Source organism: Gymnoscopelus microlampas (assembly GCF_963454915.1).
Source record: "Gymnoscopelus microlampas genome assembly, chromosome: 16".
In the NCBI taxonomy this organism is placed as follows: Eukaryota; Metazoa; Chordata; class Actinopteri; order Myctophiformes; family Myctophidae; genus Gymnoscopelus; species Gymnoscopelus microlampas.
The window spans coordinates 11,280,822-11,303,715 of NC_139953.1; the positions used below are offsets into that span (position 1 = coordinate 11,280,822).

General features: G+C 46.9%; 2 protein-coding genes across 2 annotated transcripts; both read left to right on the forward strand.

The window, feature by feature from the left end:
* Positions 1 to 118: 118 nt before the first annotated feature.
* LOC311062835 (intermembrane lipid transfer protein VPS13A-like) lies at positions 119 to 22,042 on the forward strand (the record flags this gene model as incomplete). Its single annotated transcript, XM_084082054.1, has 2 exons — positions 119 to 8,943; positions 21,553 to 22,042. The coding sequence occupies 2 exons, from the start codon at positions 119 to 121 to the stop codon at positions 22,040 to 22,042; spliced, it is 9,315 nt and encodes a 3,104-aa protein (XP_083938180.1).
* Positions 12,494 to 21,535, forward strand: LOC311063803 (intermembrane lipid transfer protein VPS13A-like; the record flags this gene model as incomplete). Its single annotated transcript, XM_084083407.1, has 1 exon — positions 12,494 to 21,535. A coding segment is annotated over one exon (9,042 nt), but the record flags the coding sequence as incomplete, so codon positions are not given.
* Positions 22,043 to 22,894: the final 852 nt, after the last annotated feature.

The following is a 22,894-nucleotide window of genomic DNA, read 5'->3' on the forward strand; positions in this document are numbered from 1 at the left end:
AGTCAATCAGAGAATTCTATTGAGACGGAGCAAGAGAACTAGAAAGAGACCGCTGGGAGTGACAGAGCAAGATTGAGAAAGACAGAGAGACAATTGATGTTCTTTTAGAAGCAACAGCATGGTCTTCGAAAGTGTGGTGGTAGAAATCCTCAATACATTTTTAGGGGACTACGTTATCAACCTTGACAGCTCTAAACTGAAGCTTGGCATATGGGGAGGTAATGCTATTCTCAGAGAGCTTGAAATCAAGGAAAGTTCCTTGAATCAACTTGGCATTCCCTTTAAAGTGAAAGTGGGACAGATAAAACGTCTCGAGCTGAAGATCCCATGGAAAAACCTCTACACCCAGTCAGTGGAGGCAACACTGGATGGTGTCTATCTGCTATTAGTCCCGACAGCCCATATAAAGTATGATGCTGAGAAGGAAGAAAAACAATTGCAAGACACTCGCCAGAGGGAGCTGAAGAGGATAGAGGAGACCAAGCGGAAGGCCGCCGAACAAGAAAACCCTACACTAGAGAAGCAGAACACCTTTATGGAGAAGCTGATCACTCAGGTCATCAAGAACCTGCAGGTCAAGATTTCTAACATCCATGTCCGCTATGAGGATGACATGACAAATCCCAGTTGTCCATTGTCATTTGGTGTGTCGCTGAAAGACCTTAGCTTCCAAACCTCTGATGAGAACTGGGAACCCTGCCTTCTGGATGAGAATACCAAACATTTTTTTAAGCTTGTGCAGCTTAACAACCTGTTTGCCTACTGGAATGTCAACTCGTTGCTCTACTCTAATCACAGTCCAGATGAAGCTCTACAATGTCTCCACAACTCTGGCCACTCCAGCCATGACTTCATATTTCATCTGATGACAGCTGATGCCAAACTCCGGATGAATCCAAGGTCAGATGTGGACTTCTCCTCTCCTAAAGTGGACCTGGCAGTAAATCTCCCAGCTGTGGCCATTGAGCTCAATAGACCACAGTATATAAACATTCTGGAGTTTATGGACTCAGTGTATGTGATGGCACGGAACCTGCCGTATAGGAAATACAGGCCTGAGGTCCACATTCACACCAATTCCCCAATATGGTGGCGTTATGTGATCACAGGCATCCTGGAGGTGGATGTGAAGCGCCGCCTCCACATGTGGTCGTGGCAGCACATCCACCGACACCGGAAGACAGTGAAACGCTACCGGGAACTCTACAAGGATAAGATCACCAGCAATAAACCCGTCTGGGAACTGCTCAAAGAGCTCGAAGAGACTGAGAGGACACTGGATATATTTAACATCACGTTGGCCAGGCAACAAGCTGAGATGGAGGCGAGCAAGGCAGGCCTGCGTATCTACCGTCCTGGCATGAAGATGGAAGCAGAGGAGTCCCAGGGATGGTTTGGATGGGTGTGGAAATGGGGAGGAGAGCCAGATACACATGTTACACAAGTGAAAACTGGAGCTTTTGATGACTTGATGACCCCTGCTGAGAAGGCCAAGCTTTACACTGCCATTGGATACAGTGAGATGGCAGTCAATCACAACCTGCCAAAGGACTTTGAAGATATGAAGGTTGATTTCCACATGCAGAAGCTCTCTTTGTCCTTCAAAGACAACAACACAGATCAGAATGAGATCATCAAGATGACAGTTGGAGAGCTCACGACCATTCTTACGCAGAGACCTGGAGCACAAGCCATCAAACTTATTGCTAAGCTCAATCTGTTTGAGGTCACGGGCCTGGCCGGTGACCGGACCACACCCACCCTGCTATCATCAAGGAAGGCTGCCACGGGAACCCTGCTTAGCATTGAGTTCGAGACCAACCCGCTGGATGAGACTGCTGACCAGAGGCTCTACGTCGAGTCTCAACCCCTGGAAATCATCTATGATGCTATTACAGTTAACAGCATGTCAGAGTTCTTCTTGCCCCCTGAAAACCTGCAGTTAGACCAGCTGACCAATGCTACCCTGATGAAACTGGAGCAGTTCAGGGACCGTACATCCTCAGGTCTGATGTATGTGATTAAGACACAAAAGGTTCTAGACCTGAATGTGAACCTGATGGCATGCTATGTCATTATTCCCCAGACCGGCTTCTATGACTCCACTCAAAATATCATGGTGCTGGACCTGGGAGACTTGAAAGTGTCAAGTCAGAGCAAGAAAGACCTGCCCCAGCTGTCAGTGGGCAGCAGTGCCATTGTGGACATCATGGCCAGAGCGTACGACAGCTTTGACATACAGCTCAACAGAGTGCAGTTTCTCTACAGCATACCAGATGGGGACTGGAAGACGGCTCGTAAGCAGAAGCAGTCTATGCTCCACATCCTAGAGCCGGTGGATCTTAAGGTGGTGTTTAGCAGGGCCATGGTCGTCACAGACTCACGCATGGCCAAGTTTAAGATCTCAGGGGAGCTACCTTTGCTATCCCTTCGTATCTCTGATGATAGGGTTCGAGGTGTTCTGGATCTGATAGACAGCATTCCAGTGCCTAATAGAAAACCTGCCCCATGCAGACCTGCAAGTAAAAGAGAAGATCTGGTCAAGAAGGATCCTCAGAAGAACATGACCGATTTCCTTGTGACATTTGAGATCAACGAGCTGTCCATAAAGCTGTGTCATCTATCAGAGGGTCGGGAGGCCACCATCCTTCACCTGGACATAGAGGGAGTGGCAACTGAACTTAAATTGCGAACTTTCGACATGTCCTCATACACATTTGTGCGAGAGATCTGCCTCAAGTGCCCGACGTATATGGATTCTCAAGGGAAGGAGGTTCATCTCATCACCACTCTAGACAACATGGAGGATGGCTTGCTCACTCTGGAGTACATTAAGGCTGATAAGCATGGTCCTGAGTTCAAGTCTCAACACAAAAATACAGAGCAGCTAATAAAGGTGAACTTCTCATCATTGGACATGCACCTTAACACTGAGCCTATCCTCAACATCATGAACATCTTCAAGAACCTCCCCCCTTTTTCTTCATGGGTGGAGGAAGGACAGGAGGATGACAGGGGGAGGAAGAATGAGGAATATGTGGTTACCAAGAGAAAAACTTCAAAGAAATTAACGTCTGAGGATGTAGTGCATATGCATATCAGAACAGAACTCAACTGTCTGAAGGTTTTCATCGAAGGAGAGAAAGCAAGGATCTCTGAGATCAGCATTGAAGGCTTGGGTTCAGAGGTTCTGATGAGGAAAAAGAAGATGGAGGTTCTGGCCAACCTGAAGAATATTGTCGTCCTGGACTGCGACAAAGACGCTGTTTACAAAAAGGTGGTGTCCATAGCAGATAATGAGGTGTTTTCCTTCCACATGGTGAACTATACGGATGCCACAGTGGAAGCTGCATATCTGGATATGTCAAAAGTAGACACTTCAATCACACTGACTGTGGGATCCATCCAAGTCATCATCCTCAACAAGTTTATCTCTTCCATACTGGCTTTCATCAACAATTTCCAACAGGTAAAGCCTGCAAAGAAGGCTGCCATAGGCATGTTGGAGCTTGCAGAGCACTGCACACGGATTGCTCTCAATGTCCACTTCAACACACCCGTCATCTTCCTCCCCCACTCGTCCTCATCCAATGTCATCGTAGCTCACCTAGGCCTGATCTCCGTCAAGAACCACTTTGCCAAGATGCCATGCAAAACCCATGCCAAGATCCCCCCAGTAGTGGATATGATGACAGTGGGACTAAGTGACCTCAGGATGTACAGAACCACACATGAGGCAGATCAGTTTCAAGGAGAGACTCAGCTGCTGAAACCAGTTAGCATGGATTTGTCTATCTGGAGAAACCTGTCATCCACCTGGTACCATGACATACCTGACATAGAGATCACAGGTCACCTCAAAACCATGACTCTGATGCAGAGTCAGGCCGACATGACATTGTTACTGATTACACTTAGCGAAGTCCTTTTGCAGACATTGGACACAGTGCCCGCTACTCCCAAAAAGTTTAAAAACACAATCAAGCTGGACTTCAAGTTTGACTCCATGACCCTGGTCCTGTACAGCCCCATTGCAAACGAAGTGCAGCTGCTGGACTGTCATGATGAGCAGCAGAAGCTGGCAGAGTTCACTCTAGAAACCATCTCCACCTCCCTCCACATGCATTCTGACAGTTCCTTGAAGGTCTCATTTAAACTGGCCAACTGTCTACTGGATGACAAGAACCCCAGGATCAAAATGGTCACTCCCACGATGCTGGCTATGCGTCCCAGTGCTGAGCAGAACATGATGATGGAGGTGAACTACTGTGAGGGCCGTGATGGCATCACTCTGGACACAGCTATTCAGGACCTCTACCTGTGTGCCAGCATGGAGTTCCTGCTTAAAGTGGCTGACATCTTCCTCAATGCCACCGAGCAAGGCTTTGCTCCAGCCTCGCAGCCCAAGGCCACAAACAGAGGAGGGGATAAAAAGAATGGGACCAATCCCACTTCAACCAATGCTGCAGATACAGTGACGGCTTCCAACATCAACGTTCTTGTGCGGAACCCAGAGATTGTCTTTGTGGCAGACTTAACACGTGCCAACTCCCCTGCCCTGGTGATGCGAGTGACGCAATGTGAACTGGTGCAGAAGAATGATGCAGAGGGTTTGCTGACGACTGCTGTCATCAAGGACCTCAATGTTGTGGCATGTCCCTTCCTATGGGACAGGAGGAGAAACAATGTAACTATGGTGCTCCAGCCATGTCAGGTGTTCTACCAAGGCAACCAAGCATCCACCTCCCCTCCAGCTATGGAGGTCTGCATCAATGCCCTCTCAATTAAAGTATCTCCCACCATCATCAACACACTGATCAACATTGTCAATTCTGTGCTGACACCCAATGCAGAGACTCCACAGGAGTTAAACAGCCCTGTACCCCTAGACTTATGGGAGCAACGTAGCTGGAAGGAGCTCAAGTTGTGGTTCCTAGAGGATGAAGTGGATGAGGATGCACAGTCACTGGCCCCACTGATGCCACAGGGGGAGTCACTACAGGTAGCCATCAACTCTATCTGCCTGACTCTGGAGGCAGGGGTTGGGCATGGGACCGTCCCCATGCTTCTGGCCAAGTCCTCCTTCCATGCAGATGTCAGGAACTGGAGCACGTTCATTAACTTCCACAGTCAGCTCAATCTGGAAGTGCACTATTACAATGAGTTCATGGGAGTGTGGGAGCCATTCCTGGAACCATTAGAGGAACAATTAGAGGATGAAAGACCCTGGACTCTACAACTGAAGATGAAGAAGATGCCAGTGAAATATACAGGAATATCATCTGAGGTTGATTTCAATGTTCCAGAATATAAGACAGTCATCAACATCAGCAGCATGGACCATCTCAACATCACCCTCTCAAAATGTGGACTGGGCATGCTCAGTAACTTGCATATGGCATTTCTGGAGGCTGCGAAGCAGACAACCGAATGCTTCCAAAAGGATGAGGCTCCATTTGTAGTGAAGAACTGTCTAGGCCTCTCGGTGTCTGTCCTCTACAGTGAAATGTTCAGCCCCACTGACGGAGAGGGCACCAACCGCACCGTGGAGCTGCAGGATGGAGAGAGCCTCAATATGGGCTACTCAAGTACTGCTATAACCTCCCTAAGTGAAAAGGATTACTACATACAGCCCACTCCGTTGGGCCACACATCAGCCAGTGTCATGCCGCTGATCAAGGTGGGCCGGGGGATGTATAGTGTGATGCACAGCAAGTCGGGCGTCACCCGCTTTATGGTGTGTCAGATCTACTCTGTGGAGGGCAGCAAGTACATTAAGATCCGCTCTCCCTTCCAGATCATCAATCACTTTTCTATCCCTTTCAAAGTGTTTGAAGGATCAACATGTCTGGGTATGTCTCTCCCCAATGAGGAATTCTGTGTGCCTCTGGATTCTTATAGGTCAGAGCTGAGCTTGCAGCCAGTAACAGAGGAAGGTGAAGGCAGTCAGGCAATAGAGTTTGAGTGTTCTGAGGGTTTCAGCTACGAGGAAGTCAGCAAACAGGAACCTAGTACACGCCTTCAGCAGATCTGCTGCCGTTCTGGAGAAAAAGGCAGCGTGCTGATTGTCAATATTGTGTCACTGAGGGATGCAGTGACATCCAAACACATAGGATGTGTCGGGGAGAATTTTGATGAGCCCTACATGCTCCACCTGTGGCCATCCATCCTGCTGCGTAATCTGCTGCCATATATGATCACCTACAAACTACAGAACAGTGGAGACATTGCCCCTAAGGCCACTCTGAAACCAGGCCACTCTGCACAGCTGCACACTGCTGTCATCAATCAGTCAAGTCTCACTCTCCGCCTCCTTGACTACTTGGTTCAGGATTGGTCTGCTGAGTACAGTTTCCTCACTGAACAGGAAGAGTTCACCTTCACTGTGTTCAAGTCTATCGACAAGGATGGAGCGAGTGGTGGGACGAATAGGAAGAGGGCAGAGCTCCACATAGCGGTGCATGTCAAATATGACCCAGGACAAACCGTGGTGGCCATCTATTCACCTTACTGGATGGAGAACAAGACAGGCCGGATGCTGCAGTACAAGGCTGATGATAACTTTTTCAAACACCCCCCGGACTATGACATGCCACTGCTCTTCTCCTTCAAGCCACAGAACTCTCTGGAAAATAACAAAGTCCGTCTGATGATCTCAGACAGTGAGCTTTCACAAGAATTCTCTTTGGATACTGTTGGTAACTATGGAGATATAAAATGTAAAGGCAGATACAAAGATTACCAGGTTGGGGTGAAGATCGATGCGAGTAGCTTCAGCCTTACATGCTTTGTGACTTTCCTGCCATTCTACCTGCTGGTCAACAGGACCAAACACACCATCTGGATCAGTGAGCAGGGACAGGAGTACTGGACCCAGGCACAGCCTGAACAGACAGCCATTCCATTCTGGCCTGAAAGAGACACCAAGTACCTGAAGATCAAAGTTGAAGGTTGTGAATCTTCTCCTCAGACCATTGACTTCACTCGGCCAGAGAACTGCTTATTGTTGCATCTGGACAAGACACTGGGTGGGATCACGGTGGATGTGAACCTATCTGAGCACTCGACTGTAATTTGTTTCTCCGACTACCATGATGGTGCTGCTCCCTTCCTTATCATCAACCATACCAAGGACCAGATTCTACAGTTCTACCAAAGCTCGCAGAAGAAGAGGGAGGACTTGGAGCCAGAGGAGTTGGAGCCAGGTAAAGCTGTGTATTACACCTGGACTGAACCCACTGGGTCTAGAGAGCTACAATGGATATGTGGCAGTTACCATCACACACTGAAGAGAGAGGGGGACTTATGTAAGAACATGAATGATGAGGGAAAACTTTTCTTGATCTCCTTCTATGAAGGTCTACAGCGGGTGGTTCTCTTTACAGAAGAGCGTCAGATCTACAAGTACCTTTGCAAGTGCGAGAAAGCTAAATTGGCTGATAAGGAAATAATTCTGTCCCTCCAAGATGTAGGGGTGTCTCTGGTAAACAACACTACCAGCCAGGAAGTTGCTTTCATCGGGATTACAAGTTCTGATGTGCTGTGGGGGTACGAAGAGGTGGAGAAGTCCAGATGGAAGGCCCTGGGTGGTAAAGCAGCCGAGATGCTGGAAAATAGCTACAGAGAGTATATAGACCGTGAGCCCTTAGAAAACACCATCGTTGAATTGGCGAAAAACTTCCAGGTTTCTTTGACTCCCAGTGGCGGGGATATGAAGCTGCTTCAACCAATCAAGGCTCGTCTCAGGAGGACCTTCCTGCCTGGGTTGAAAGTGGAGTACAGTGTCTCCTCACAACAGCGCTCCTACCGCATCCAAATCAACCGCATACAGATCCAGAATCAGCTTCCAGGAGCCATCTTCCCCTATGTCTTCTTTCCCGTCAAATTGCCCAAGTCTGTCAAAGAGGACTCTAGTCCCAAACCCCTAACAGACATCTGCATTGTTACCAGAGTGGCAGGACACTCTAATATCTCTCGCATCAAGTACTTCAAGGTGTTGATTCAGGAGATGGATTTGAAGCTGGACCTGGGTTTCCTCAATGCCATCCGAGATCTGTTCACACCTGAGAATGCCAGCATCGCAACATCGGAACAGGAGGTGGAGCTGTTTGAAAAGGACATAGAATATATATTATCAGAACTCAACCATGTCTCTGCTGCAGACACCTCTCCTATCAGCCTCTATGAGTACTTTCACATCTCCCCCATCAAGCTACACCTGAGTTTCTCTCTGAGTACGGGTGGAGAAGACGGTCTGAAGAAGAAGAGAAATACAGAACTCTTCCTTATCCAGTCCCTCAACCTGCTGCTGAAGCGTATAGGAGCCAAACTCACTGATGTACAGGACGTTGTCTTCAAACTGGACTTCTTTGAGTTGACCTTCCAGTTCTGCACAACTCAGCAGCTCCAAAGGGAGGTTGAAAGTCATTATAAAAAGCAAGCCCTTAAACAAATGTATGTGTTGGTGTTAGGTCTGGATGTGCTGGGAAATCCCTTTGGTCTGATCAGAGGGCTGTCTAAAGGAGTTAAGTCCTTCTTCTATGAGCCCTATCAGGGAGCCATTCAGGGGCCTGAGGAGTTTGTGGAAGGCATGGCTCTTGGAGTAAAAGCACTGGTCGACAGTGCTGTCGGGGGCATAGCCGGGAGAGCCTCCAGGATCACGGGTGCCGCGGCAAAGGGTCTCCTTGCCATAACAATGGATGAAAAGTACCAGCAGGAGAGACAGTCCAGAGGTGGCGACAGTCCAGAGGTGGCGACAATCCAGAGGTTGCGAGGTGCACTGCTGTCTGGGGTGACAGGGATTGTCAGTGGGGTGACAGGGATTGTCAGCAAACCCATAGAAGGTGCTCAGAAGAGTGGTGCGACAGGCTTCTTTAAGGGTGTAGTGAAGGGTCTGGTGGGAGCAGTGGCCAAACCTGCAGGAGGCATCATCGACATGCTTGACCAAGGGATCAAGATGGCAGAGACCTCACAGGACATTGAGTCTCTGCGTCCTCCTCGCTTTATCCGTGACGATGGGGTCATACGACCATATAAATTGGAGGAGGCAAGGAAGCAAGTAATAGACCGCAACAGAAATGAGCAACAAACCAGAACTGAAAAATAAAAGCAAACACACACACACACACACACACACACACACACACACACACACACACACACACACACACACACACACACACACACACACACACACACACACACACACACACACACACACACACACACACACACACACACACACACACAATGCAGGCAAACAATACTTGTTAGTATTGTTTGCCTGCATTACTTGCACCCGAAACTGTATTCTGGCTGTTAGACTGTACGTGCAAAATAATAAGTAGACACTCATTGGCTAGAAATGTGTGATTGTGAGATTGTGTATTGTTAGTGTGCTTGCATGTGTGTGCATGGTTATCAGATAATAAAGGAGTGTACAGTACAGTACTCCATACAAAGCCGAAGGGAGAAAAGCATGTCAGCTTTTACCATTCATTTACAATGAACCCTTTTTTGTGCCATGATTCAGATTGCTGTAACAGATTGCTATTTCTAGAACAAAAGTTAAAAAATCTGACTCAAACTTACTTCAAGACATTTTTTACATTTCTAGGGTAAAAGCTCCTCTGTCTCTGTCTTTTACAAATAAAGCCATTTAAAAACTAAACTATTTGATAGATTAAAATGTGTTTGCCCCCCCCCAGTCTCCAATTAAAAATAGTTGATCCTCCCTCAGATTAAATGAAAAAAAAAAAGAAGAATGACCTGCCCTCGTTTCCTTGAATGGTCCCTTTCATCAAAACATACTACACCAACATAAATTACCAAATGAACACCATGACACAACATGACATAGATGCCCACAACATAATATCATAATGCATTCCCATATTCAACCAACAACAAAGTAATAAACACACAGAAAGAACATTCTGGGCCCAGGGCATGCTGGGAAATCCTACTTTTGCCTATAGCCACCTAAATTAGGCTGACAAAACCTTAAGCTCAAACATAATGCAATACCCTAATCTTTGCAGGAGACATCACAGCAATTTATTTTCTTTTTTTTGTAATAATACATTGTCATTGTATGGTTCCACAGCTCTCGTCCTCACTTATACCATGGGCTGACTGGAAGAGGTTTTAGTAAAATGTATACTCATTTGGCTGCTGACTCATGAGCAAACTGCTAGACTTGAGTGTCTATTGTGATTATTAGACCTAATTCATTAACATTTATTGTCAATAGGCTATCAGCCACCACGATAGTGGTGATCAACTAGTTGTCAGATACCCCTAATTAGCTTCTACAAAACAAAACAAAAGAAAGTCACTGAACCTAACTCCCTAAAACTAAACAAAGTCTGCAACAAAACTGCCATTTCAACCCTACTGCTCCATGTGCAATGGAGGCGAATGCTATAAGCTATAAAATTGTGTTACAGTTGTGCATATAAAAATAAAGCTAAATCAGACCATTATGTAAATGTGGTTAGTGAGAATCAGAATAGACCCAAGAAGCTTTGGCCAACACTGAGAGAGCTTGGTTCTTCATCAAAAAGCAAAGCAGGAGCCAACAGTATAGGTCTAGAAAAAAAATGTTTTTACAAATATAAAGTGGCAAACCATTTTAACAGTTTTTTTTCTTTTACTAGCGTGGCTTCTTCCCTAATTGGTAAATGATCTGTGCCCAGTTAGGTTTGGTTAAGTGAGCATTAGCGTAGGTTCACTCTGTTTTAGCCAAGATGAGTGATAATATGGCTACAGGTTTGGACAGCATAGCATACCAGCTAGATTTGTGAAAGATGGAGCTCCTGTGATAGCTAAATGGCTCTAGTACTTCCGCTATATAGAAGCAAGAGCAAATCAGAGGTAGGAAACTCCTCCCGTGTCCATCCTTAGTACTATTTCTAAGGTGTTCGAAAGGGTTGTTTACAAGCAGGTAAATGACTACCTTATGGAACATAATTGACTCTTCGAATTTCAGTCTGGTTTTACACAGTCGCACAGAAGGTCTGTCCAACAGGACCTAAACTGAAATGTATTGGTCTTAATGATTCTACAGTGGTTTGGTTTAGATCTTATTTAACTGGACGGATGCCGGTGACAGATGTTACTGGTGTGCTGTCTGAGGAAAATGGTATTTCATCTGACGTTCCACAGGGCTCGATACCTCTTCTCTTTCTCAGCACTTAACTATATATCTGCTGCAGTAAAATGTAAACTTTTGCTGTACGCGGATGATTCAGCATCACTGGTTCCAGGGGAAAATGTGTCTGAGACCGAGAAGACATTAAGAGTGGAATTAGAATCAGTCAGTGAATGGCTGACTGAAAATAAATCTTGGCAAAACAGAGTCTATCTTGTTCGCCTCTCTAAGAGACGCCTTCAGAGGTTAAATAGGATTAATGTTGTTTGTAACTGGGATGACATTGGATCAAAGTCAACGGTAACGTATTTGGGGTAACATTAGACCAGTCTTTCTAAGGGGAAGACATACTGCCCCATAACTTTATGTTATGTTTAGTTTAGTTTTGTTCTTCGTACATTTGTTGTTTATTTTCTTATTTATTAATTTTGAGATGGTGTTACATGCCATTAAACAGTGTCACGTGGGCTGCCTCTGTGGACGAATCAGGTCTGTCACAGAGAAATCCATTTTCCGTGATGATGGAAATAGTTGACTGTACGGAGAGTCGGAGACATTTCCATCATCATGATTGTCATTTCTTTGAGCAGAGGAGAATGTCCAAGTTTGAACCACTTAAACACCTACATTTGATGTTGACTGTATTCCATGGGCCTTATACGAAGTTGACCATATTCCCATGGACTACACTTCTACACGTCTAGGGTAAAAGCTCCTCTGTCTCTGTCTTTTACAAATAAAAAATAAACTATTTGATAGATTAAATGTGTATGCCCCCCCTCCCTGGCCTCCAATGAAAAACAGTTCCTCCCTCAGATTAAATGAAAAAAAGAATGACCCTGCCCTCGTTTCCTTGAATGGTCCCTTTCAAATGTTCAAATGAACACCATGACACAACATTACGTACAGATGCCCACAAATATCCTTGAAGAAAATAGCCGGTCTACAAGCTCACAACACGTCACTTTTGTGAGCTTGTAGATCTATTATTTTCGGCAAAGGTGCTTCCCCCCGAAAACATAGGGATGCTAGGGTTCAAGCGGTTAAACAACAGCTTAAATCACAGATGTGACTTGTACCAGTCCGTTTATGAAGGAGGGCAGAGGGAGGATTACGTGAAACTCTCCATTTTACCAATAGTGCTGGCGAGCAAGCCATGGGCATACAATGCCAAATGTCAGGACACTCATGAATGCACTGCAACTTGCATCTGCGCAAATTGGCCCTGTTAGGAGCAAAGGGTATGGGCTGTGTTTGACATCGGACCAGAGACCTATATAAGGTCTTACAGTGGTGGCAAGAGACAGAAAGAGAGACAGTTAAAATGTTACTTCCATCAACATGGTGTTAGAAGCGCTGGTTCTGCAACTCCTGAATAGATGCTTAGGGGATTACGTTCAGCTCGACAGCTCTGAACTGAAGCTTGGCATATGGGGAGGTAATGCTGTTCTCAGAAAGCTTGAAATCAAGGAAAATGCTTTGAGTCAACTTGACATTCCTTTTAAAGTTATAGCGGGACAGATAGAACATCTCGAGCTGAAGATCCCATGGTCCCAACTCTACACCCAGTCAGTGGAGGTAACACTGAATGGTGTCAGGCTGCTCATAGTCCCAACAGCCCGTATAAAGTATGATGCAGAGAAGGAAGAAAAGCAATTGCAAGAGGCTCGCCAGAGGGAACTGCAGATGATAGAGGAGACCAAGCAGAAGGCCACCGAAAAAGAAAACCCAGAGGTAGAGAAGCAGGACACCTTTATGGAGAAGATGATCACTCAGATCATCAAGAACCTACAGGTCAGAATTTCTAACATCCATGTCCGCTATGAGGATGACATGACGAATCCCCGTTGTCCATTGTCATTTGGTGTGACGCTGAAAGACCTTAGCTTCCACACCGCTGATGAGAAATGGGAACCCTGCATTCTGGATGGGAATGCCAAGCTTTTCTTTAAGCTTGTGCAGCTTGAGAACCTGTTTGCATACTGGAATGTTAACTCCAAGATCTATTCTGATTACAGTCCAGAGCAGGTTTTGCAATATCTAGAGGCCGACATGGAGATAAACAACTTGTACTTATTTCGTCTGATGACAGTGGATGCTAAACTCCGGATGAATCCAAGGTCGGATGTGGACTTCTCCTCTCCTAAACTGGACCTGGAAGTCAATCTCCCAGCCTTGGCCATTGAGCTAAATAGACCACAGTATATCAGCATTCTGGAGCTGATGGACTCGGTGTCTATGATGACACTGAACCTGCCATATAGAAAATACAGGCCAGAGGTCCCCGTTCACACCAATGGCCCCATATGGTGGCGGTATGTGATCATGGGCATCCTGGAGGTGGATGTGAAGCCCCGCCTCCACATGTGGTCGTGGCAGCACATCCACCAACACCGGGAGACGGTAAAACGCTACCGGGAGCTCTACAAAGAAAAGATCAATGGCAATGACCCCAAGCTACTGGAGGACACTGAGAGGATGCTGGATATATTTAACATCACATTGGCCCGGCAGCAAGCTGAGATGGAGGTGAGCAATGTCAACCGTCCCGCAGAGAAGACGGAAATAGGGACCCCAGGTTGGTTTGGATGGATGTTTAACAAGACAGGTAAGCCTGATGGCCAGCATGAAGATGTCACAACTGAAGCTTTTGATGAAGTTTTGACCCCTGGTGAGAAGGCAAGGCTTTACACTGCCATTGGATACAGTGAGGTTGCTGACAATCACAACCTGCCAAAGGACTTTGAGGATATGAAGGTTAATTTCCACATGGAGAAGCTCTCTGTGTCCTTCAAAGACAACACCACAGATCAGAATGAGATAATCAAGCTGACACTTGGAGAGCTCAAGACCATTCTTACACAGAGATCAGGAGCACAAGCCATCAAACTTATAGTTAAGCTCAATATGTTTGAGGTCACGGGCCTGGCCGGTGACCGAGTCGCACCCACCCTACTGTCGTCAAGGAAGGCTGCCACGGGAAAAGGAACTCAGCTGCTAAGCATTGAGTTTGAGACCAACCCGCTGGATGAGACCGCTGACCAGAAGCTTTATGTTGAGTCACAACCCCTGGAAATCATCTATGATGCTGTAACAGTGAACAGCATGTTAGAGTTCTTCAGACCCCCCGACAACCAGCAGTTAGACCAGCTGACCAATGTTACCCTGATGAAACTGGAGCAGTTCAGGGACCGTACATCCTCAGGTCTGATGCATGTGATTAAGACACAGAAGGTTCTAGACCTGAATGTGAACCTGTTGGCGTCCTATGTTATCATTCCCCAGACCGGCTTCTATGAATCTGCCCAGAAAATCATGGTGCTGGACCTGGGAGACTTGAAGGTGTCCAGTCAGAGCAAGAAAGACCTGCCCCAGCTGTCAGTGGGCAGCAGCGCTATTGAGGACATCATGTCCAGAGCGTACGACATATTTGACATACAGCTCAACAGGCTGCAATTTCTCTACAGCAAACCAGATGGGGACTGGAAGAAGGCTCGTAAACAGAAGCAGTCAGTGCTCCACATTCTTGAGCCGGTGGATCTGAAAGTGGTGTTCAGCAAGGCCATGGTTGTCACAGACTCACGCATGGCCAAGATTAAAATGTCTGTGGATATACCTTTGCTATCCCTTCGGATCTTTGACAAGAAGATTCACGGCATTCTAGAGCTGATAGACAGCATCCCACTGCCTAAGAGCAGACCTGCCCCACAAAGCACTGCTTCCCACACACTCATAAATACAGAACACACCGAGAAACATCCTCAGAAGAACATGACCGATTTCCTTATAAACTTTGAGATTACCAAGGTGTCCATACAGTTGTGTCATCTATCAGGGAGTCAGGAGGTCACCATCCTTCAACTGGACATCGAAGGACTTAAGACTGTGCTCAAATTGTGCACCTTTGACATGTCATCGTCCATTTCAATCCACAACATATGCCTCGAGTGCCCTGAGTACATGGATTCTGAGGAGAAGGAGGTTCATCTCATCACCACTCTAGACAACCCGAAGGATGATGTATTTCTCACTCTGGAGTACATTACGGCTGATAGGTATGGTCCTGAGTTCAAGTCTCAACACAAAAATACAGAACAGCTAATCAAGGTGAACCTGTCATCGCTAGACATGCACCCCTACAGCGAGGCTCTCTTCAATGTCATGAACTTCGTCAACAACCTCATCCCTCCTTCTAAGTCGAAGGAGAGAGGGCAGGAGGAGGACAATAGCATGAGGAATAAGAAGGAGGAACCTGTGATTGCCAAGAGACAGACTTCAAAGAAATCTAAGTTTGAAGATATGGTGAATCTGCACATCAGAGCAGATCTCAATAATCTGAAGGTTTTCATCCCAGGAGAGAAAGCCAGGATCTCTGAGATCAGTATTGAAGGTCTGGTGTCAGATGTTCTGATGATGAAAAAGAAGATGGAGGTTCAGGCCAAGCTAAAGAACATTGCCATCCTGGACTGTGACAAAGACGCTGTTTACAAGAAAGTGGTGTCCATAGCAGATAAAGAGGTGCTCGCCTTCCACATGGTGAACTATACAGATGCCACAGAGGGAGATTCCTATCTGGATATGTCTAAAGTTGACACTTCCATCACACTGACAGTGGGATGCATCCAAGTCATGTATCTCACCAAGTTTGTCTCTTCCATAATGGCTTTCATCAACAACTTTCAACATGTCCAACCTACAGAGAAGGCTACCACTGGTGTACAGCCTGCAGAGAAGGCTACCACAGGTGTAAAGCCTGCAGAGAAGGCTACCACAGGTGTACAGCCTGCAGAGGAGGCTACCACAGGTGTACAGACTGCAGAGAAGGCTACCACAGGTGTACAGCCTGCAGAGAAGGCTACCACAGGTGTACAGCCTGCAGAGAAGGCTACCACAGGTGTACAGCCCACAGAGATGGCTGCCATGGGCGTAGTGGAGCTGGCGGAGCGCAGTGCACGGATCACTCTCAACGTCAACATAAATATGCCTTTCTTCTTCCTCCCCCAATCTTCTGATTGGGGGAGGAATGTCATCGTAGCCCACCTGGGCCTGATCTCCGTTAAGAACCACTTTGTCAAGATGCCGTCCAAAACCCACGCCAAGATCCCCCCTGTAGTGGATATGATGACAGTGGGACTGAGTGACCTCAGGCTCTACAGAACCACATTTGAGGCAGATCAGTTTCAAGGAGAAACTCAGCTGCTCAAACCAGTTAACATGGATTTGTCTATCTCGAGAAACCTGTCATCCACCTGGTACCATGACATACCTGACATGGAGATCACAGCTCACATCAAACCCATGACTCTGATGCAGAGGCAGGCTGACGTGACGGTGTTACTGTGTACACTGTTGTCCATGTCGCAAGGGGAGGTAGCTGAAGTCGTGCCACCCCCCTCCCCCCCATCCCCCCCCTCCCCCTCCAAGGTGACTAACACACTCAAACTGGACGTAAAGTTTGACTCCATCACTCTGGTCCTGTACAGCCCTAGTGGGAACGAGGTGCAGGAAGAGGAGCAGAAACTGGCAGAGTTTACCCTGGGAACCATCACCACCTCTCTCCTCCAGTACTCTGACTGTTCCATGAAGACCGTAGTTAAACTTACCAACTGGCTACTGGAGGACAAGAACCCCAGTATCGAGATGATTAATCCCAGAATGATGGCGCTTGCTGAGTTGAACATCATGATGGAGGTGACCTGTTGTGAGGGCTGCAATTTCACCACTATGGACACCGTTATTCAGGACTTCTACCTGTGTGCCAACATGGAGTTCCTGCTCAATGTTGCAAACATCTTCCTCAAGGGCAGCCAGGAAGCCTATGCTGTGTATCCAGCTCCAGCTCCAGCTCCAGCTCCAGCTCCAGCTCCAGCCCCAGCTCCAGCTCCGGTGAGCACATTCAATTACAACATTATGTTGAGGAACCCAGAGATTGTCTTTGTGGCAGACTTAACACGTGCCAACGCTCCCACTCTGGTGATGCGAGTCATGCAGTGTGAACTGGTGATGAAGAATGATGCTGAGGGATCGCTGACGACTGCCACCATCAAGGACCTCAAGGTTGTGGCATGTCCTTTACTGAGGGGCAATAGGAGAAACAACGTAACCACGGTGCTGCAGCCCTGTCAGGTCTCCTTCAAAAGCACCCAGATGCCCACCTCCCCTGAAGCTATCGAGGTCTGCATGAGTGCCCTCACAATGACGGTATCTCCTATAATCATTGACACAGTGAACACCATCATCCAGTCTGTGTCGAAGGCTGCTGCAGAGGCTCCAGAGGCTCCACAGGAGCTAGACAGCCCTGTACCCCCAGAGTTATGGGAGCGACAGAGCTGGAAGAGGCTAAAGTTGTGGTTCCTGGAGGATGAAGTGGATGAGGATGCAAAGTCACTGGCCCCACTGATACCACAGGGAGAGTCACTACAGGTAGCCATCAACTCTATCTGCCTGAATGTGGAGGCAGGTATCGGGCTTGGTGCCGTCCCCATGCTTCTGGCCAAGTCCTCCTTCAATGCAGATGTCAAGAACTGGAAAACGTTAATTAACTTCCATGGTCAGCTTAGTCTAGAGATTCACTACTACAATGAGATGATGGAAGTGTGGGAGCCATTTCTGGAACCATTAGAGGAACCATTACAGGAAGAAAGACCCTGGGCTCTAGACCTAAAGATGAAGAAGGAATGTACAGGAGTATCACATGAGGTTGATTGCAACATCCCACAGTATAAGACAGTTATCAGCGTCAGCAGCAAGGACCATCTCAACATCACCCTCTCAAAATGTGGACTGGGCATACTCAGTAACTTGCACACAACATTTGCAGAGGCAGCAGAACAGACAACCGAATACTTCCAAAAGCATCCATTTATGGTGAAGAACTGTCTAGGCCTGCCGGTGTCTGTCCTCTACAGTGAGATGTTCAGCCCCACCGATGGACAGGGCGACAACTGTACAGTGGAGCTGCAGGATGGAGAGAGCCTCAATATGGACTACTCAAGTACCGCCACCGACTCTGATGAATTCTCCATTATAATTTCCCTAAGTGAAAAACGTTACTACATAAAGTCCACTCCGGTGGGCCACACGTCGTCCAGTGTCATCCCGCTGGTCAAGGTGGGCCAAGGAATGTACAGTGTGGTGCATATTGATTCAGGGGTCACTCGCTTCCTGGTGTGTCAGATCTACTCTGTGAAGGGCAACAAGTACATCAAAATCCGCTCTCCCATCCAGATCATCAATCACTTTTCTATCCCATTCAAAGTGTTTGAAGGATCAACATGTCTGGGTATGTCACTACCCAATGAGGAATTCTGTGTGCCTCTGGATTATTACAGATCGGAGCTGAGTCTGCAGCCAGTAATAGAGGCGGGCGAAAGCGGTCATGCAGAGGAGTTTGAGTGCTCTGAGGGTTTCAACTACAAGGAAGTCATCAGACAGGAACCTGACACACGTCTTCAGCAGACCTGTCACCACTATGGAGAAAAGGCTGGCATGCTGATTGTCAATATTGTACCGCTGAAGGACACAGTGACAACATTCAAACACACAGGATGCATCAGGGATAATTGTGACGAGCCCTACATCCTTCACCTGTGGCCATCCATCCTGCTGCGTAATCTGCTGCCATACATGATCACCTACAAACTACAGGACAGGGGAGACATTGCCTCCGAGAACACTCTGAAACCAGGCCACTCTGCTCAGCTGCAAACCGCCGTTATCGACCAGTCAATTCTCACTCTCCGCCTCCTCAACTACTTGGCTCAGGATTGGTCTGCTGAGTACAGTCTCCTCAGTGAACAGGAAGAAATCACCTTTACTGTGTTCAAGTCTCTTGGGGAGGATGACAAGAGCGGACAGAGTGACCGCACAGAGAGGAAGAGGGCAGAGCTCAACATAGCGATGCATGTCAAATATGACCCAAAACAAACCATAGTGGCCATCCATTCACCTTACTGGATGGAGAACAAGACAGGCCAGCTGCTGCAGTACAGTGCTGGTGATATAATTTGCAAACACCCCCTGGACTACGGCATGCCACTGCTTTTCTCTTTCAAGCCACGGATGTTCCTGAAAAACAAAAAAGTGCGCGTGATGATCTCAGACAGTGACTATTCAAATGAATTCTCTCTGGATACTGTCGGTAGCTATGGAGACATACAATGTAAAGGCAAAGGCAAAGGAAAAGGAAAAGGAAAAGACAAAGATTACCATCTTGGGGTGAAGATCGACACCAGTAGCTTCAGTTTGACATGCATTGTGACCATCATGCCATTCTACCTGCTGGTCAACAGAACCAAACACACCATCTGGATCAGTGTGAAGGGACAGGAGAAATGGACCAAGGCACAGCCTGAACAGTCAGCCATTCCATTCTGGCCTGAGAGAGACACTAAGTACCTGAAGATAAAAGTTGAAGGTTGTGAATCTCCTCCTCAGACCATTGACTTCACACGGCCAGAGAACTGCTTATTGCTGCATCTGGACAAGACACTGGGTGGGATCACAGTTGATGTGAACCAATCGGAGCACTCAACTGTGATTTGTTTCTCTGACTACCATGATGGTGCTGCTCCCTTCCTTATCATCAACCATACCAAGAACCAGGTTCTACAGTTCTACCAGAGCTCACTGGAGGAGAAGGAGAAGGAAGAGTTGCAGCCAGGTAAAGCTGTTTATTACACGTGGACTGAGGCCACTGGGTCTAGAAAGTTACACTGGATATGTGGCAAGTACCAAGGCACTTTGAGGAGTGAGGGAGATCTATGGATGGATATGAACAAAGAGGGAAAGCTTTTTGTGACCTCCTTCTATGAAGGCCTCCAACGGGTGGTGCTCTTTACAGGTGAGCTTCAGATCTACAACTTACTATGCAAGACGGAGAAAGCTCAGACGGCTGAGACAGAAATAATTCTTTCCCTCCAAGATGTAGGTGTGTCTCTGGTAAACAACACTACCTGCCAGGAGATCTGTTTCATCGGGATTACAAGTTCTGATGTGGTGTGGGAGTTCATGACGAAGAAGAAGGCCAGATGGAAGTCACTGAGTGGTAAAACGACAAAGTTGCTGGAAAACAGCTACAGAGAGTATATAGAGCGTGAGCCCACAGATAACACCACAGTTGCTTTGGGGAAGAAATACAAGGTTTATCTGACTCCCAATGGCAGGGATATGACGGTGCTTAAACCATTCAAGGCTCAGCTCAAGAGGAACTTCCTGCCTGGGGTGAAGGTGCAGTACAGCGTCTCCCCACAACGGAGCTCCTGCCGCATTCAAATCAACCGTGTACAAATCCAGAATCAGCTGCCAGGAGCCATCTTCCCCTATGTGTTCTATACCATCAAACTGCCCAAGTCCATCACAGGGGCCTCTACGCCCAAACCCCTGACAGATATCTACATTCTTACCAGAGCAGCAGGACACTCTAATATCTCTCGCATCAAGATCTTCAAGGTGGTGATCCTGGAGATGTGTTTGAAGCTCGACCTGGGTTTCCTCAATGCCATCATAGATCTGTTCACACCTGAGAATGCCAGTATCACAACCTCAGAGCAGGAGGTGCAGCTCTTTGACAATGACGTGCAGTATACATTGGCAGAACTCGATCACATCTCAGCTACAGACACCTCTCCTGTCAGCCTCTATGAGAACTTCCAAATCTCTGACATAAAGGTGCACCTGAGTTTCACTCTTAGTGCGGGTGGCGAGGAGGGTCAGAAGGATAAGAGAAATACAGAACTCATCCCTATCGAGTCCCTCAAACTGCTTCTGAAGAATATAGGTGCCATACTCACTGACATACAGGACGTTGTCTTCAAACTGGGCTTCTTTGAGATGACTTACCAGTTCTGCACAACTCAGCAGCTCCAAATAAAAGTTAGAAATCATTATGTCAAGCAGGCCATTAAACAAACGTATGTGTTGGTGTTCGGTCTTGATGTGCTGGGAAATCCATATGGGTTGATCAGGGTGCTTTCTGAAGGAATGCAGAGATTCGTGTCTGAGTCCCGTGAGGGAGTCAGGCAGGGGGGTGAGGAATTTATAGAAGGCATTAACCTTGGAACAAAAGCTCTGGTGAGCAGTGCTGTTGTGGGCATTACCGATGTAGCCTCCAAGATCACGGGTACTGCGGCAAAGAGTCTTGCTGCCATAACGATGGATGATGAGTACCAGCAGGAGAGAAGAGAGAGCATGAACAACGATCAACACATCAGCCGGGCAGAGCAGATATCCAGAACTGGAAACGCACTGATGTCAAGTTTTGTCGGTGGGATCACAGGTGTTTTCACTAAACCCATAGAAGGTGCTCAGAAAGGTGGTGTGGCAGGCTTCTGTAAGGGTTGTGTGAAGGGTCTGGTGGGATTGGTGGCCAAACCTACAGGTGGCGTTATGGATGTTTTCAGAAGTACCTTCCACGGGATCAAGAAGATGGCAGCGACTTCACAGGACCTTGAGTCTTTGCGTCCTCCTCGCTTCATCCACGAGCATGGGGTCATACGACCATATAAGGAGGCAGAGGCTATCGGCAGACAGATTCTTCAGGTAATTGAGAACGGACGTTTTGCAAACTATATATACTTTGCTCATACCAAGATCAATGAGTCCAACTTCCTCATCATTACCAAGAGTGGTATCGTATATGTGACCAAGCGTCCTTATGGCCAAATGACCTGTATGTGGCAGTATCTGTTCAATGAGTTCACCAAGGACCCTCATTTAATCGAGGGCCAGTGCCTTCGCATCGAGGCTGCGGAGAGAGTCAAATATCATACAGATGTCATCCGTCGCGAAGAGGATGGATTTGGCAAGATTATTCATTTCCAAACTCCAGAGATAGCAAGGTGGTTTCTTGATAAATTGGAGGAAGCAAGGAAGCAAGAACCTCACTCCTGATACAGATTAGCAACAATCCAGAACTGAGAAATGAGCACGCACACGCACGCATGAAGGTATCGTGTGTTTCCAGTTCAGATTTGCTGCCGAGCTATTCAAACAAAGCTATGGGAAACTGACCCGGAATATGAATTATTTATGCCACCTTCTGGAAATGCAAACCACAGATATGCACAGTCTATAAATAGTATATAGTCGTCAGCGTTTACCTTTCATTTACATTGAAACTTATTTTTGTGCCATTATTCCTACTTTTCTGATTGTTGTGACACCTGCTATATTAGAAGCAAATGTACAGTTTACATCTCACTCACTTATTTTAGGAGATTTCAGCTCCAGTACCACTTAAAACCCTATACTTGGATGGCCGGAGTCCCTCAGGGCATACTAGTGACTTTTCTGTTTTCACTCTACATTAAATATCTTCGCTGAAAATAGCTGATCTACATGCTCATAATGTAGATCATTATAAGCATGTGAATGATGTTGTTCAACTGTTATTTTTTCAGCTGAGCTGAGCGCTTTCTTTTTTGATTAAGTTCTGTGCGTCCTCTATCAGGAGCAGCCTTCTGAGCTCTGTACTCCAGTTGAACATCTGTCAAGATTAATCAACATTGGGCCTCATTCACCAACCATTTCTTAAGACCCACTTACGCAGTTTTCACGAAGATTATTACATTCACCAATGTTTTCTTAGTCGTGAGGGGGTTCCAGGGGGTCCCAAGCAAAGTGAGGAACACTTTAACCCTATTTCATTTTTGAATAGCCGACCTGCAAAGCCCATAATGAGCCAGGTTTGAGCTAGTAGATCAGCCATATTTGAAATTTAAATATTTTCAGATGGAGTCTGCA